The 19597-nt window shown below is 32.6% G+C and overlaps 1 protein-coding gene across 1 annotated transcript; it reads left to right on the top strand.

The window, feature by feature from the left end:
• The first annotated feature begins 4876 nt into the window (after nucleotides 1–4876).
• On the top strand, nucleotides 4877–9580 carry LOC148608206 (galactosylceramide sulfotransferase-like). Its single transcript, XM_088546815.1, has 2 exons — nucleotides 4877–4933; nucleotides 8024–9580. The coding sequence occupies exons 1-2, from the start codon at nucleotides 4917–4919 to the stop codon at nucleotides 9273–9275; spliced, it is 1269 nt and encodes a 422-aa protein (XP_088402941.1). The 5' UTR covers nucleotides 4877–4916; the 3' UTR covers nucleotides 9276–9580.
• Nucleotides 9581–19597: the final 10017 nt, after the last annotated feature.

Here is a 19597-nt window from a genome sequence, read left to right as displayed (position 1 = left end):
TAACACTATCATGGGAAGCATCTCAAAATTTTCATATAGTTTCTAAACCGTAACAAAAGGTCTCAAGGACGCAGAGTAAATCGCAATCAACGGAAGCATTGCAATATTTCTAATATCATTACAATTTATAAAAAAAACAATGGGCGTCACCTACTCTTAACCTAAATATGATGAAAACCAGTCACTAGATTACGCACTATTCGAGAGGAAAGTAATAACATTTCGTTCAGCAGTCTAAAAAATGAAACAGTTCAAATTATAATTGTCTTCCATGATTCCAAACTTTTCCAAAAAAAATGATCGTCTATCAAATCACAAAAGGCATTTTCATAAACTTTAAAATATTAAGAAAGACTTTGATTTCATCAATATTGATGATATTTTAAATGATAATACAGTTAAGAAAACTATCCCTGCTTATTTTTATAATACTGAACTCCGTTCAATTTGATATTTTACAAAAAAGCCAATCCGTAAATACGTCTCTAATTATAGTGAATTATGCAAAGATGTGAACATAAGGAAAATACACCATTGTGTTGAAATAGAAATAATTCAATATATATTTACGGACTCAGTTTCCATGTCATTACAGGTAATCTGAACGACCGAAAAATTAACAAAAACTGTTCAAAAAGACCTATGTATTGTCCTACAGCCACTATCAATTGGAATAAATGTTACTAAATTTTCAGAAAGTGAAATTGTGAAGAAACACAAAACCTCTCTACAAACTAAGAATGGAAGTTTCTACTATGTATTGCCGAATTCACAAATCACCAGATAAATATATAAATTCATTTCCTCTAGAAAACTATTGACCGAACTTTACAACAAACGTGTTGATTTTTCATTCAAAAACTTTCCTTTCATCTGTGACAACATCCCTTCAGCACCTGCGTATACCACAAAAATTCTTATTATAAATTTGTGCTACAAAGTTTATCAAAATAATGACATAAGCTATTATAAATCATCATCCAAATATACAGAGGAAGATGTTTACAAAATGCTGAAATTTTTAATCGACAACATATTTGTCCAGTGTGGTGGACGTGTTTTTCAACGGTCGGCATACCAATGGGAACAAATTGTGCTCCTTTACTTGCTGACCTATTCCTTAACTCTTATGAGGCTGACTTTATAGCTGATTTGATCCGAAAGAAAGAATATCGTTTAGCTAGATCCTTTAATCTCAGTTTCCGCTATATAGATGACGTATTATCTTTAAACAATCGTAATTTCGGGGATTTGATACATCGCATCTACCCCAAAATACTTGCGATAAAGGATACTACAGACAATGTAAGGTCAGCCTCATATCTTGACCTACACTTAGAAATCGGTAAAGAAAATGGTAAAGGAAAACTATTGACCAAACTTTACATTATTTTACAACTTTTCATTCAGAATCGTCAACTTTCCTTTCATCTGTGGCAACATTCCTTCAGAACCTGCGTATGGAGTGTTCATATCGCAACTCATACGTTATGCCAGAGCTTGCCGAAACCACGCAGACTTTTTGTATCGGGCTAGAACTCTAAAAATAGGCTTCTGGAACAGGGTCATGTTGTTACAAGATTGAAGTCATCACTACAGAAGTTTTATGGTCGTATTCATGAACTCGTGGATTGTTATGGTGTATCCATCTGCACCATGAAAACTGATTTATTCAACGGGTCATAGTTGTCCTTTCCTCGTCTGTCTACCCCGGACTTGACTTCTATGAGCAACTCGGCGGGTGTTTCTTGAAAAGCAGAGGACATTTACCTTACTGGTGCACCTGGTCCATGCTCCCAGTTTTTTGTGGAGTCCAAATTCCTCATTTGCTTTTGTTTCTTTGTATGTATGATTTTAGTTTCTTTATGTTCTTTGTTGTGTATGTCTGTTTTCCATGTCTGGTCTTTGTCCCTGGATTACATTCTTTTGATTACTGCTATAACCTTGGTTCCCTTGATTACTCCTTCATATAATTTCATAAAACAAAAATTCATGTATATCACCAAATGACCATTTAATAAATCAGGAAATAAATATAGATTAGTTCGAATTCTTTTAGATCATTTTTTAAGTGTCAAAAAACCTAAAAACTACGTTAATTGGACCTCTCTTGATATGTTTAGAAAACTCGAATTCCTGTTGGACAACATTTTTATACACTTAGGCGACACTGTTTATCGTCAATTTATTGGAATTCCCGAGGGGACCATTTGTGCATCATTTATTGCAGATCTCTTTCTGTACTGTTACGAGTCACAATTCATGGTTTAGACCCTTCCAAACAACATTTGGTTGAAAACTTTATAACCCTATTAGATAATTGGACGATACTTTGGCTTTAAGAAATAATGACTTCAATATGTGTATATCTTTATTTTCATAAAGCCAATATAAATTGGTACAAAGATTGCAGCATGCAACATACAATACAATAAGCACAATAGATATATACAATATTTACAATAACGTATACAGGAGACTACGGTACAGTGTAAGAAAGCCAGGAGTCTCTATATAGATAAATTAATATGCCTGATAAATTTACACAGTTTTAGAAGAAGTACTGGTTTTCTTGTGGACATCAGCGTTGAAAATGTAAGTGTGTTTTGGTTACAAAGATAATATTTTGGGAAAAATCGTTTAAGTTCATTTCAGGCACTACATTCCAAAAATATAATGATATTCACCCAATATATCACAATTACCAAATCAAATGAGCAACTCGGACTCTACTAAAACCTGGGAGCATGGACCAGGTGCACCTGTAGGGTAAGCGTCCCCTGCTTTTCTAGAAACACCCGCTCATAAAACGGCAAGTCCGGGGTAGAGTAACTTTTGTAATATCTATGTATCTAATTCCATGAAGAAGATTTTTTTCAATCTCCGTAAACTTTTATACGCATATTTAAAAGTTACAGTTGCCCTTCCGGTGCACCTGGCCCAAGCTCCCAGCTTTTAGTGGAATCCGAATTGCCCATTTGCTTTTGTTGCTATGTATGTATAATTTTAGTTACTTTATGTTCTTTGTGTATAACCTTGGTTCCCATGATTACACTTTCACACTTATACGCATATTTTATTTATTAAGTCAGCTGACGTAATAATAATGTGTTTTGAGCCGTAAAAATATCTAAAGTAAAAAACAAATTACACAGAATTAAAACAGTTAAAAACCCACTTAAACTGTTATTGGCACTGGAGGACCCTCTCTCGATCCGGTTGAAAAGGCATTTGCTGCAAGAAAAAACACAAAATATCATGTATGCATCTGTAATTACATTCCAATTGAACTAATATCTGATGACATAAGAACTGGTGTTTAGGTTTTTACACTTTTAAGCCGGGGATAAGTCCGTTCCCTACGGAACAAGCGTCTATGGCAATTGTAGCACCTGCAAGTCCTGCTGGACAGAATGACCTTCAGAGGGAACAATTTTAATACACCTCGGTTATAACGTAGGCAACTGATTCTGACTGTTAAATGAGGGGCAAACCACACTTTCTGAATGTAAGGTGAACTACATGTAACAGTACAGCATGTTGTATCCTACAAAATTCAAAACATTACATGCTGTTGATTGAATAGTCTACAGGAGTAGTCCGCTAACGAAACTAATGAAGCACGGTATTCACTAATTAATCTACCTATGAGAAGAAGCCACCGTTACATTATTTGTGGGTAAACATAAAGATGACCATTTTGATTCAGTTCGTAACAGGGATATTGTAAACCAATAATTATTCATTTCCTTGTTTGATGTTACTATTTTACCATATATTCAATTTTGTTGACAATGCCAACTGAAACTTACCAGACAATTACCATGAACAACAATAAACAATCAGACCACATATTATCAGCCAAACGGTATTTATACTTGTCATGGCCGACAAATCTGACAAGGGTCTGCAAAGAACTGACCAAGGTTAAGCGACAGGTTCTTTGAATGTTTTATTCAAGCATAATTCCATCCTTTCCGCGTATCCAAATATTATCACTTTCAGTTTATATCTTTTTGTTTCCATTTAGTTTTGCATTTTTAGGTTCCCATCAAAGTATCCCAGAATGAAAATTATTGAACATATATACTTTTAGAATTTATTAATATATATTTAGTTCTTATCTTTACATTTTTAATTTATTGAATTAAATTTGATTTTAAGCACATATTCCGTTTTTATGAACACATATTTCGTTGTTATGATTACATATTTCCTTTTTATGAACACATATTTCGTTGTTATGATTACATATTTTGTCTGTATGAATATTACAACGCTTTACATGCAACAGATCATAATAGATCGTAATCAGTTAGTTTATTATATTAACATTTTATTTCTCTTTTCTTAGTGGGTATATTGTATTTCATGAAACCTTTAGTGTCATTTGGTGAACTTTTCTCAACACCTATCGAATGTTTATAAATGAAGTTTTAATGTTTTATTTTATTAATGCTTGGCTTATCGTGTACTAAAAACATTGATGTTTCCGTTAAAAAAATAATTGACCCTCTGTTATGCATTTTTATCTTATGGCATTTTCTGACAATTCCGATTTTTTTATCATATAGATTGCAAATTGTAAACAAATGTGTCAAACTATAATTCTTCACCTAGGACTGTGAAATAATTGCCTTTTTCTGTTTCGAAGATGTTTGAAAAAAAGTAACCACGATCTTCTATTCTATTATATTTCCTTATTGCTTTTTTCAAGATGATTATTTTTATCATTAGTCAACAGATGTTCCAGATATATGATAAAAGGGAAAAACATCTCCATTCCTATATTGACCGGTCTCTTTGCATGTCAATGTATCACACATGTTCTTTGTTTCCGTAGACAATACCCAGAATTTCTATTCTATTAGGAAATAAGGCAACGTGTTATATCGCAATTTATTCATTTGGGAGATATGGCACGTGTAGATAAGTATGTTATGATGTTCAATGTTGTCAGAATTAAGATAATAATTTATTTTTATCATTTGTGTATTAACTGCAAGTTACATTTGATTACTCATTAATTCTATATATGAATATGATGGTATCCTCATTTTATTTTTTAACGTTTGGGTCAACCAAGTTTTGAAAAAAATCATTTCTTTAGGGCGAACGACAACCAAATAAAAAGTATTACATGATATATTTCCATAATCCATTTTACAAAATGATGAGCTACTGACCAAGAGGATGTATCAACACTGCGCTCAATACTGGCAGATTTACAAAGATTGGCATTTCACAATTAAATTATGGAACTACATAATAACAAGCATTCAATATAAAACTGTAACATTTTTCGTATAAATGAACACTTTAAGATAGCTTAATTTAAACATATTTCATTTCAAAGAATAAATCAATACACGATATGACAGTGTAGTACAATAAACACAATGAAACAAGCCATATGGCTTATGCTAATCCGTCTCCAAATAAATTACAAAACATATCGGAAGACATTAAGCATGCTCTGGAATTTTTACAAATACGAGTACTTTATGTGTAATGAAATTGGAAAGAGTTAACTTATTGGGGAAATATTAATTACAGAAAAAAATAAAAGGAGAAAGATAATTGATTGTAGAGAAGAAGAAAAACAAATAAAACAAAATAGATGAAATGCACTCAAAAGATACATGTAGCATGCATATAATATATATTTTTAAGCGTCACAAACCATTTCCTCTTTATAATATTGGATTGCACCTTCAGAAAAAGTTCAGTATTTTGATCTGTTGATAGAGCATCAGACCAATGTAGAAGAATGTCAAGGTCAAACTGAAAATTCAAAGAGTGAATAGTGGTAAATCAGAATAAATATTACATTCAAGTAAGAAATGGCTGTTTGACTCAATTTGTCCACAAACACAGTATGGGCTACCCACGATGTTACGCCTGAACAGGTGTTCGTTGAGTGAACTACTGTTCATTCGCAACCTGGTGTGCAATACCTGACCTAGCCTGCTTGCAATATTATAATATACTGGCCGTCGGCGCGTTCGAAACATCTAAACGCGCTTTGAAGATATATAATGATCTGGAATTGCACGTTTCGATTGGAAGGTTATTCCACAATCGAATAGTGGACGGCAGGAAATAGTTCGAATACAAGGATGTCCTTGTTCGTATCCCTGATAAAATGGTTTTGGATGTTAACCCGCGCGTCTGATACAAGGGTACTCAAATATTTAGGTGTGTCACCATTTATCATCTTATAAGACATCACAAGCTTGTGCTTTCGCCTTCTATCCGCGAGCTTTTCACTATCCTGTTTCTTGATATAGGCTGTCTAAAGATGTTAATTTTGTACCACCAGTTACGATATGCATAGCTTCTTTCTGAACACCTTCGATTTTGTTAATCAAAATCTGTAATCCGTTGTCCCAAACTACATCTCCGTATTCTAAAATAGGTCTGATAAATGAAAGTACATCTTTTCCAAAGTGAAACGCTCGAGAACCAAACGTACACACAGAGGTACATTGATCCTCGAATACGCCTTTTTAACAATATAATCAATATGGTCATGCCATGAACCATCGTCCGAAAAGTAAACCCCTAAATGCTTATGATTAAAGACTTTTTGAAGATCGAAAATATTCACCTGTAGAGCTTCCCTCTTTTAAGGATTAAACCGTACAAGCCACCATGAAGCGCACTGGTGGATTTTTTCAATATCTCTATTCAATGCTAGTGCCGCGTCGTCTGAAGTCTCAATTATTACGTAAAGACTAGTGTCATCGGCAAATAATTTAAAATAAACATCAATGTCATCATCGATATCGTTTATGAAAATGAGAAATAATAAGGGACAAAGTATAGATCCTTGCGGAACCCCATCTCTCACTGGTTTCCAATCAGAATAACCGCCGTTACAAACTGGATTGATAGGACTGGGATATCACAACAGCAGAGGTCTAGGACATGTGCTGTGGTATTTCAATCCTACCTGCAATCCATATGCGAAACCAGTGCAAGCATACTTAGTCGGTAAATGGGGCATTTAGAGACATACGGAAGAGATAGAATGTTGTAAAAGTCTTTTTATTTTGTATTAGTAACATCGCTTGAATGAAAAAGGATATAACTTTAGAAAGTGATGTGATCAGGTATTTGAATTGATCTTTCCACTCTAAAGACATAATGATCAATAATAATTCAAGTCACTGAAGGTCAAATAACATGAAAACCTACTTGAGTAGGGAAATATTACATTTCAATAAGAAAATAACATTCAATACAATATGCATTGTAATTAAATAAAATGTAAAACTATACGAGCAGCAGTTGGAGCAGCAGTTATTTTGGAATAATACTCAAGATAGCTTAATTAACAAAATTAAAAGCACACTCATTTTACATGCACAGTCTTAAAATGGCACAACAAGGTCAACAAGACATTTTATCACTGTTTCTTTCTGAAACAATAATTTTATATAAATGTGTATGAATAAATCTAATGTGTTAATTGCTTTCACGTTTCCCTTTCTTCTGTTGTTGTTTTTTTCTACTCATTACTTTACAGCCTTTAAACGCATGGCTTGACGACATATTGTCTTTTATTAAAGCGTTTAACTGAATAATATGATAAAGACATTGTTACCATGATGGTAACCGTATAAAGAAATTGTGTAATAGACTTTCTTCGAAACCATTAAGACACATATGTATTTGATAATGTCTCATTTGATAGAATGATCATATTTGTCAAACTCAACTATGGAAAAATAAGCTCAGTTAACGACAATAGGCGAATTAAAAAAATCAATTTCCTCCTCGTAAACAACGTTCCGTTCTAGTGTACGCGTAAAATATGTATTGACTAATCAGGAACGTCATGAACAATAACAATCCTAGAATTCCATATAGCTTCTAAATCGGTCGACTTCCTCTTTTTGTCAACTTTTCTATACAATTATATTCGTGTGTTAATATCATATTCTTGATTTGTGTGCGTAATATCGCTTCTCTTAAATATGTTTTCTTTGATTTTATATAACTTGTTTTTATTTTTCAGAGTTTTGATCATTGGTTCCATTATGTTATCTTTGGTGATATTCGGTTTCTGGAAAGACCATACTTATCTTATTCAAATAATGTCATATAAGCAATTGGAGCAAATTCATTCTAGCAGGAGCTTGAACTACTTACTGAGAGATGATATTAATCCTCCCGAAGCACCCGCAAGAATTTATGCAAGTGAGCATGCAGCTGACACTATATCAACAAACAAGTTAGACACTTTTCTGAATATTTCAAAACTACCAAAATTTGACAAGTACATTTTCTTGAAAGTCCACAAAGCTGGTAGTTCTACAGGTCAAAACATATTCCTTAGATATGGAGTATCTCACAACTTAACATTTTTGTTGTCTAGAGTACGACGGGGTCAGTATAACAATGTGATATCGACAACCACCACCTTGAACGATATGAATACACAACCTCCGCCTCCAAACAAAACTTTCGACATTTTGTGTTGCCATGTTAACTACAACAAGGAAGCATTTGAACATTATATCAAAGGTAATGTAGCTTATATAGGAATAGTAAGGGAGCCGTTCGATCACTTTTATTCTTCTTTGAATTATTTTAGACCTGGCCATATATTTAAAAACATCAAGGCAGTTGATCCTGTTCTGAAATACCTACAGAATCCTTGGAAGTACGAAGAAGGACTTGCTGTACAGTATTCCTTTACTAATAACCGGATGGCTTTAGAGTTTGATTTTCCAAGGAGCCTTTTCAAAAACTATTCTGAGGATGAGAGTATGAAATATTTACAGAAGCTAAACGCAGAATTTGAGCTTGTGATAGTTATGGATTATTTTCTTGAATCTGTTGTTTTGATGAAGAGGTTATTGAATTGGACAACAAAAGACATCATTTATTTGAAAAAGAATTCTGGCGAAAAGCATCCATCAGTAAACTCGACTTATAAAGAGATGTACAGAAAGTTCGCAAGACTGGATCATGATTTGTACAATTTTTTTAATAGGAGTTTGTGGGAAAGAATAAAAAAAGAAGGATTTGATTTCCAGCAAGAAGTGTCATATTTTGATAATCTGAATACCCGAATTGTAGAGTTCTGCAAACAAGAGAAAGTCACGAAAAGTTACAATACGCACTTTGTTACTGCTTCAAAATGGAGTACAGAATTCAATGTCACATATGAAGACTGTTCATTGTTATTTATATCTGAAAGTCCCTTTGTGTCTAAAATACGACAAAATCAATATCCCGGAATGGATGAAAGCGTTGGACTGTGATTCCACTTTGTCGAACGAACTGAGCTTCACAAAATAGTATACATTTTTTACGGCCTGATAACTCTGTACAAAAACCTCATTTTTTAAATTTCTGAATAAATCCAGTGTTCATAGATCAGATAATGGTCTTTTCAAATAGGGCAATCATTAATGAGTGCTATTACATTATCAGATTGGTGGGGTATTGGCATGCATGTTTCCGATTTTTTCCTTTTTTGCCTGATTCTTACAAAAAAAACTTACTTTTAAATCCAAAGTCCAAATATGTAAGTTGCGCATATTATTATTGATGCAAGGAAATTGATATAGAAATTTCATTCAGAAGAAAGAAATTCGTATTAGTATTGTAGATACAAACAGTTTGAAATATTAAATGTATTATCGGAGCATAAATCATTGAAAGAATAATCAAGGGAACCAAGGTTATAACGGTAATTAAAAGAATGTAATCCAGGAACAAAGACCAGTCATGGAAAACAGATATACACAACAAAGAACACTAACTAAAAGTAACTAAAATCATTCATACAAAGTAACAAAAGCTAATGAGTAACTCGGACTCCACTAAAAACTGGGAGAATGGACCAGGTGCACTGGTAGGGTAGAAGATTTAGCACTTTTTTAAGTACAAGATGAAGTAGTTTTGAATGTATTAGGAAATCGGAATGAATATACCCTCAATTTTTGCAGAAAATAGACCTCTGGTAGATAAATGTACAGGATGTGGGACTCACTTAACGACAAGTTCTAATAGATTTGTATGCCCGTGTTAACAAAGCTTTGTAATGTACTGGTCGATACTCCAACTTTCAACTAAAAAGAAAAAAAACATCATAATCTCGTTTTCTTACTAAATTACGCATTCGTTATCTGTATTTTCCCCACCGGGATGAACATGTCATCCCAAGGCCACCCATTAGTCTTCAAGAACGACGAGAAAATCTCATACTACAGGGCAGACTGCAGCTGGCCCCAAAACAACATTATACACAGGTACAGCGAAAGAGTTGCTCCTATATATCCAAGTAACTTAAAAATATAAAACTAAGAGTGAAAGCGAAACACGACATACAGACGCAGAAATTCCAGACTTGGGGCAGGCGCAAACCTGGCCAATGTTGAAAAAATATTAAACAACTAAAAACACCTAAAAATAATTTTAAAAAGGTCTAAGTCCCATGTTACAATATAAATTACATAAACTACAAACTAAGGACTACTAACAGTTAACTGACATGCCAGGTCCCGACCAGTTTAAGTCTACAAAAAGTAATGTGGATTTTTTTTTTTGTTTTTTTTTTTTTGTTTTTGTTTTGTTTTTTGTTTTTTGTTTTTTGTTTTTTGTTTTTTTTTTTTCTCTAAGTAGAATAAAAAGGTTTAATTCCAAAATTAAGTATTTTAAATAGGAAGTGAAACTTTTGTATAGGCTTTAATGTCATTTATGAACATTGATTAGCAATTTCAATAACAGTATTGTAAAAAATTTGTTTTGTCTTGTTGTTGTTGTCGTCGTTCAGATAGGCTAAAACAGAAAGACGAAATATATTGAACATTTACATAATATATTGAGATAATAGATTCAAATACATTTACATGTAATAAAATGCACATTTGGAAAATGAAAGTTTATCTGCTTATTATTTAGTTTGATTAGGTGACCTTTCCTTGATCTCTTGCTAATGTTCAATATACATTACCTTCTAACAAATAAGTCGTAAAGGAAGAAGTCGGTTTCAATTACAATAAAAATCGAAATATCTATATTTCTTTGTACCTCTTGAATGACGACACCGAATTGCCTACCGATAACTGTTTCTTCATGTTTCTTTCAAAGTGGTAGCCTCAAGATCTTTAAATGATAATGAACTCTGAAGAACAGGTCATGGAACTTTTTCGTCAGGCAAAAATAGATGAAAGTTAAATTAAATATATAGATACAGAGTATGTGTATCCTGAGCGCAGATTTGTATATCAATAAAATAAGATGCAAGTAATTTGAAGGTTGCAGTTATTTCTCTTAGAACACTTGCAGAATTTAAATCTTATTTTGTTATAGTCTCACAAGATACCAAAGAAATATAATATCAAGTGTGATAAAATGGTGTGTAGTAATGAAAGATAATAAATGAAAAAAACATTGAAGTAGTCATATACAGCATTGTACACAACTAATAACAAAATTTATTACATTTTTGCATGAATTCTGATTTGTGTTATTAATGCAACATATTGTATAAGTATATAGGAAAAGGAAATTCATTTGACCTTCAGACGTTTAATATCGTGACAAAACTTTAGAAGTTTGAAATCAGTTGTCTAATTCAACAACTACTAACAGCTGCGTAAATGTAGAATCAATAAAATAGCGTGCATATTCAAACGTTCAAGATGATAATGTTACTATATGACGGGTTATTTTGTGGCGGTTTCCAGACATAAATATTAACGTTTCTAATTTTTAAACCATAAGTTAATATTTAGCGGAATCTATTTTGACATTTTAGCCAGACTAAGTTAATATGCAAGAGAAGGAATGAAGCAAATCGATATCAAATATTAATATGTGTAGAGAATTGACTAAACTAGAAAATGTAGTTTAGCAGAATATAGCGTGTAAAAGAATAAATTAAAAGTTAAGTTTTGATTAGGAGAAATAGTCTCCATTTTAAGGACATTTCAACGTGTAGGCCGGTTAGTCAAAACTTGCATTAATGAATAAAAGAAAGCGCAGTCTTAGCTTTGAGGCTCATATAATTAAATGTAAAAAAAATCGTCTTTCCATGTAAATGCGTTTCACTTTTAACAGAACTGGCACATAACTGATACCTAACTGGTCGACTTTCATATGTTTTAAGTAAAAACAATTGAAACAAAAACACTCGCACCAATTCATGTTCCAAAAACAATCTTATGTGTCATAATTTTCCTACGCCAGACTTGACCTTTTATGAGCAGTTAGGTGGTTGTTTCTATAAAAGCAGAGATTGCTTATCCTACAATACTCCCAGCTTTTAGTGGAGTCCGAGTTTCCCATTTACTTTTGTTGCTTTGTACGTATTATTTTGGTTATTTTATGTTCTTTATTGTAGTGTCCGTTTTCCCTGTCTGGTCTTTGTCACTGAGTTTTATTTCCGCCAAAATCTTTTTCCCCTTGAATACTCTTAAAGACGTGGGAAACAACGTTTAAGAGAGTTGTATCGTTAATCTCAATGACGACAATTTGTGTATTTTTCTTTATAATCTTTCTATATAATATTTCTATATTCATATTAAATTTTCTTGTAATCAATTTCTTATGATTCACCTGTATACGAGTAGAAATAAAAGACATATTTACAAGAGACCATGGACGCTTTCAAAACGACCAATTACAACCATCCTTTCCTCGTTTCTCGGTGTTTCCAGTCATAGGGGTGTCTTACCAAAGGGAGGAAACCTACGCTTCTGGGGCACCTATTTTTATCCCCAATTGTATGGGCTTTATGTCCTTTGTTGTGTGTGTCTGTTTTTCTCACTGTCTAGGCGTTATCCCCGGAATAATTTCTCTTGATTTCCGCTCGAATCTTGGTACCCTTGATTACTTTTTCAAGATCAAATAATAAAATACAATATGTAACAGCTTTTACACTTTTCCATATCGCCATTCATATTTAAAAATAAATCGATGAGCTAATTACCAGTACGAAATAATTTATGGTATAAAACATTATATTATTCCAATTCGACAGAAAAAAGGAAAAGATATATAATATGTCATCATAGATGTAAAAAAAATAAAACGAGCCGTGTGCGGTTAATATAAAAATCTATTCAAAACATGTCATAAAAAACGCAGTAACATTGATTAGTATCAATTATATATGGACAATAAGTCTTTTTTATAAACCCAGTGTATAACAGCACAGCACAACTAAAACAGATATGATGTGATTATATACAATTGTATGTTTACTATAGAGACTTTCCTTTTACAATTTAAGTGTCAGTCTCTGTAAGAATAAGACAATAGGTGAAACATCGTATGAAAAAAACATCATTTTGATAGTGTAATTTGACTATTTTAATTTTCAGAATCAAGGAAAACAGACAAAATTAATTATATCATGCTGGACCACTGAGTTACAATTTTATTTAAATGCCTTGAAATGAATATTTCAAGGGCAGATAACTCTGTCAAAAACATCATTTTTCAAAGATTTTGTTGAACAATTTCTGCACAAAGCCAATGATGCAGAGATCAAATAATGGTCTTTTCAAATAAAAAAAATATCCTTGTTGATATTACATTGACAGTTCGGTGTGGTTTTTGCATGCATGTTTCTGATTTTTAGCAGTTTGTCTGATACTTACAAACACTTACACTTAAAAGAATATACTAAGCTAATTATGAATATAAATGTCTATAAGTATACGTGAAAAATGATGGTTGCTGTCATTTTCCCTGGGACATATAGGTGAGGCAATACTAAAAAAAATATGAAAAACATAAACAATGAATTCATGTTTGTTGAGTAAAACGACATAAATTTATCAGTTTGATTGTTTTTTTTGTACAAGAATCTCTTACTCAAAGTGAGTAAATATAGTTCAAAAAGCACATATATATCGCTTGAAATGTAAATTAAGGAAGTGATTTACAATTTAACATTGTTTTTAGTATAAAATCGTCTGGTAATATCGATCACAATGTTTTGTGCCTTCATGTCAAATATATCAGCAAAAATGCCAAAGCATCTGCAATTAGATGATTCAAATTGGCCAAACTTTTAAAAAATGGCCTTAACGTGAACGTAAACACATGATACAGAGACTATCTACATACACAATGTAGCGAACCAAATATAATTGATTACACATAAAAAAAAAAGCTAATGATAAGAGAAAAAGACGTCACACACAACTAAAGTATTTGCAATATGAACTCTCATTAAAGGCCGGAAATGGCGATAGGTGCTCCGGAAGGGTAAGCATGTCTTGCATCCCGCCATATTGCGCGTCATTATAATCCGTTAATAATCAAGCATCAAAAAAGCAACTTCGCGACATGTATCAAGCACTATTGTTATAAGGGCGTTATCATTCATGTTTAACTAAGTATTAGGTTTTAAGCAGAGTAGATAACTTTGAAATAGTGGACGGATGTCCGAAATTGACAAAATTCAATCAAGATAACGAAAAACCATCATAAAACAAATACTTTTATTAATTATTTTTTGGAAATTTGAGAATTTCAAAATTTTAATTGAAGAATTCAAAAGAAATAAATGTATATCACTCTGGACGCACTAACGTACTACCACAATAGCACGACATTTCCAAAAAATACCTAAAATGAGTTTACAAAAAAAATGTAATGGAAAATATAAACATTTATTTTAGGCGAACCTGCGTATGGTTATTTGTGTACCTGGAATATAGGACATATTTAAAGAACGTCTTATTTGATTAAATATTTACTAAAACTCTAAATAAAAACGTTCCAAAAGGGCAAAGCCATGGCATAGTTACAAGAACAAAGTTATTAACATATTGAAGTGTGCTACGATTTAAAAAAAAAATCAGTATTAAAACATTCACTTTCGGTAGAGGGCAAAATAAATTTTGACTCTCTAGACATGGCCATGTATACGGTAAGACAAACTTACGTAAGATCTATACACAGCGGTGTGATTGATAATTGTGATAGATAGCCGTAGTGAATACTACGACCTAGACACTTTGACTTGTGTCAAAGGAGCTACATTATTGCGGGTAGAAGGTGTCAAGTTCGGTGGGTCGTCAATCCGGTAAGACGTCGAATTAAATTCAAGATATCTTGTCTCTTCTGGGAGATTGAAACTTCATATTGGTCGACCAGACTGTAATGACGACCGTAAATTTTCTGAAGCAATATTAACGAAGGCTGAATATAATTGTTTAATTGCAGTGGCATCTTTACCCAACGTCACAATTTTAACCGTACATTGTTCAATAGGCTGTGCATGTATTTCTTACTGTTTTATTGACTGAAACAGAATTATTGATTCGTTGATGAAATGTAATGGAAAATATATAATCATACGGGAGTGGCAAGGTCACTTAAGGTCATTTTATGCTGTATGGAGTTTGAAATTTGAAAATGAAGTGATGAAGAGAGGTGAAGAATTGGGACGGCCGCGACGATTTTGTACGTGGAATGGGTTTTTAAATGGGAACCATATTGGGCAAAAAAGTATTTATTTGTATTTTTCAAATTAACAAATTGTGCTCCTTTACTTGCTGACCTATTCCTTCACTCTTATGAGGCTGACTTTATAGCTGATCTGATCAGAAAGAAAGAATATCGTTTGGCTAGATCCTCCAATCTCAGTTTCCGCTATATAGATGACGTATTATCTTTAAACAATCCTAATTTCGGGGATTTGATACATCGCATCTACCTAAAAGAACTTGAGATAAAGGATACTACAGACACTGTGAAGTCAGCCTCATATCTTGACCTACACTTAGAAATCGATGGTAAAGGAAAACTAATGACCAAACTTTACGACAAACGTGATGACTTTCTCATTCAGAATTGTCAACTTTCCTTTCATCTGTGGCAACATCCCTTCAGCACCTGCGTATGGAGTGTTCATGCCACAACTCCTACGTTATGCCAGAGCTTACCAAAACTACGCAGACTTTTTGAATCGCGCTAGAACTCTAACAAATAGGCTTCTGGAACAGGGTTATGTTGCTACAAGATTGAAGTCATCACTACAGAAGTTTTATAGTCATCATCATGAACTCGTGGATCGTTATGGTGTATCCATCAGCACCATGAAAACTGATTTATTCAACGGGTCATAGATTTCCTTTCCTCGTTTGTCTACCCCGGACTTGACTTTTCATGAGCAACTCGGCGGGTGTTTCTAGAAAAGCAGAGGACGCTTACCCTACCGGTGCACCTGATCCATGCTCCCAGTTTTTAGTGGAGTCCGAGTTGCTCATTTACTTTTGTTACTTTGTATCTATGGTTTTAGTTACTTTATGTTCTTTGTTGTGTATGTCTGTTTTCCATGTCTGGTCTTTGTCCCTGGATTACATTCTTTTGATTACCGCTATAACCTTGGTTCCCTTGATTACTCTTTCAAAAACCTCATTTTATTTAATTAAAACAAAATATAAAAATGTCGCCCATATTTGTAAAATCATTTAGAATTAATGAGATTATGTACTTACGTAAAATGTAATACGGATTCGAGTGAAAACGGCAAACGAGGGATGGGAGAATGGTATAATGTGTAAATAGGAACTTTATGCCACGCATAGCTGTATTAATTATTAATTTTAAAAATTGCAGTAAGAAATTAAATACGACTCAAATTTGAACTATTCATGTTTCGAAGCAGTAGGTGGAGAGTATATCATGTAGTTCAAATAGTGGAAATTCTAATTCCAATATTAAATTACATCACACTATTGTTTTGAATGAAAAAGGGTATGGGAATGTAAGCGAAAATATAAACAGTATATATTTCAAAAAGAAACTATCACCCCTATAAAAAAAACTGAAATATTAATTTTAAGCACATTGAGACACCTTAAATACGGTCGGTGGTATCTAGGTTAGCTTCACTTGAGTAGTTAAATATCATGAATATGTTTATTTAATTTCAGCAGGGGGTCTGAAATTCTCTCAGCAGAGACTCAACTATTGATTATCAACCCCATAAAGAACTAAATGCATCTACAAATCTTGATCTGCAGGATCAAATATATTCAAGACACTCAGTAAAAGTAATGGTCTCATGATTCATTGTTTTGTTGTGATTTTGGTTTTCGTTTGTTCACTTTTGTTTTACATTTGTGTTGGTTAATATCTTTTTCCGTTTTTTGTTGTTTTTTTTTTTTTTTTTGGTATGTTTTTGTTTTTTTTTTGGTTTTTTTTTGTCTGGTATCTACAAATACCACGCAAACAAATTCTGCAAACAGAAAACACAACTTCATTGCTATTTATGACTTAAAATTATCCAAGGAAAAGTTTTAAATTTTATTTTAGAAGTCTACACATGTTCCCCAAAAAATGTGTTTTTCAATAGTCTGTTTAGTTTTGTATTAACTTTTTTATTTGTTTTATGTGTCCTTTTATTCTCATGGTATACCTTCTCGGGAAATAAACAAATTAGGTCAGGTTTTATATATTCATTCAAAAGAAATGTGTATTATTATTATTATGGTTTTCAGTTATTCAATTAACGACTTGTTGTTCGTTAACTAACTACTAGGATTTGGCCAGTGGTCTTCTATCATTGTTTGATCAAGTTTTAATGTTTGTAATAATTTTATTTTAGGCTATGGACAGATCTAAATGATCTCAAACTATGAAACTAGTCACTTTCTTCTGGTAATGAGTAATACTTTTATACACAGCCAATAATTTTCAAATTATCAATATGAGACGTATGAGACATGAAACGTTCCCAAAAAACATAGATTTATGCCAACTTTCATTTTGTAGGCCCTGTTTTATTTAAGAAATAATTCGTGAGGGTAGATTTGTACTAATTTTAACATGGGTATGGCATTTATTTTCGATTTTTCTAATATGAAAAATACGGTATTTTTTGTGACAAAAATTTTCCTAGGCGTGCCCAAAATAACGGCTGTTCCATTTAACCTCCCCCGTATGAAAGTTGAATTAAATTTGTATATTTATGTCATCGTATGTGTTAAGTGTGTATATTTATGTAATTATTTTCAATTAGATAACCTCTCAGCCGTAAAATCATCGCGTTAAAGTTTTAAATGAATGTTTTGTCTCGAAGCGACAGCGAATGAAAAGAGACAGTGCGCAAGTGCTAAAGGTGGGGGTTGTACCGACATATACTGTTTGACGATATGAAGACGTCATATTAGAATATTCTAATAACCTCCCTCTTCCTGATGTACGATACATGCTCCTAATTCTTTTGATCCGAAATGTCTTTCGTTCGAGTTGTCCGCATAGAAAAAACTTACGGTACCAACAAATTACGAAAGATGTCTTTTCTTTCATTTCATTTTGTTTCGTTCTGGTTCGCTTTGTTTCCTTTTTAAGATTTTATTCATATTCATTCAGTTTTTTTTTTTAATTTCCTCGTTTTGATTAATTTTTATCGATTCTATTCGTTATCGTTTTGCACTTATTGAGTACCAAGAATTCAGGGTAATGCCGATTACGTCATTTTGGTAAACATCTCGGCGCCATGCTGTCGACTGTTTTGACCATACCTATGTTGGAAAAAGCTATGATTAGAGTCTTATTTAATCATCGAAGCTAGCAAATAATTCCAGAAGCTGTTTTGGTTCCCAATCGCATTTATAAAGTATATCCCGGATAAGCAAATGAAGCTGCCGAAACTGAAGGTACAAACCGCATTGAAACAGGACATTGATGCTTTTTTTCTGGCCATAAGCATACAGGCATATAAAGATGTGTAGGTTTTACGATAATTGGAAAAAAATCAATATGATAGAAGATTTAACAAGTTAAGCGTGATAAAAATCAAATGCTGTGAACGATTACAGAAATGATAGGCATCAAACGCGATTGTCATCCTCATAGGAAGAGATGCAAAATGCAAACAACAGGAAGCCAAAGCGCACAGAGAGAACTTATTTCCATAACTAATAAACTTCTTAAGAAAAGAATCGTGTGAACAGAATATCAAAAAACAAACATTATGAATAATTTACATTTAATCAAAGGAAAATTGTTAAGATAATTCGAAGTTGAGAAAAGCACATACAGTCATTACAGTCGTCACGTAGAATTCTTTTTAGAATACTCTTAAATAAAGAAATGATACCCTGTCCGGACTACCTTATTGCATTACTTTCTATATATTTGTTTTGTTAATGTTAAAACATGTTATTTATTTTACAAATTGACTTATTGAGAAGTCATATTTTAATTATTTCTACGATTGCTTAATAAATCAGGTACATGTAAACCTGCATACTAAATAATGACTTTTACGAATTGCGAATAAATTTATTTAAAAAAGCTTACTATTGTAATGAACTCTGGCTATTCGTTATAACATACTGTTGTAGTTGTGTTTGTATTCTGCCTACTCTCTCTCCCTTTTTCCGAACTTATTGAATAATCTTTTTATAGAATGTCTGACAATGGTTTGTTTATCTTCTCAACAAGGAAAAGTATTTTAAAAAGATAAGATAAAAATCATTTAGACCAGCAACAATGCAAGAGACGTTTCAGATCGTTTCACTTAGCTGCAAAGTCTCACCACGCTAATCATTAAATAACAAGGAAGAGGAAACTAGGAGTAGGAATCAAAAAGAGTAATCAATCAATC

Source organism: Perna viridis, chromosome 9 (genome assembly GCF_037379345.1).
Source record: "Perna viridis isolate PV_CMFRI_1.1 ecotype Kerala chromosome 9, ASM3737934v1, whole genome shotgun sequence".
Lineage (NCBI taxonomy): Eukaryota > Metazoa > Mollusca > Bivalvia > Mytilida > Mytilidae > Perna > Perna viridis.
The sequence above is the reverse complement of the archived record's forward strand: the minus strand, read 5'-3'. Positions and strand labels throughout refer to the sequence as shown.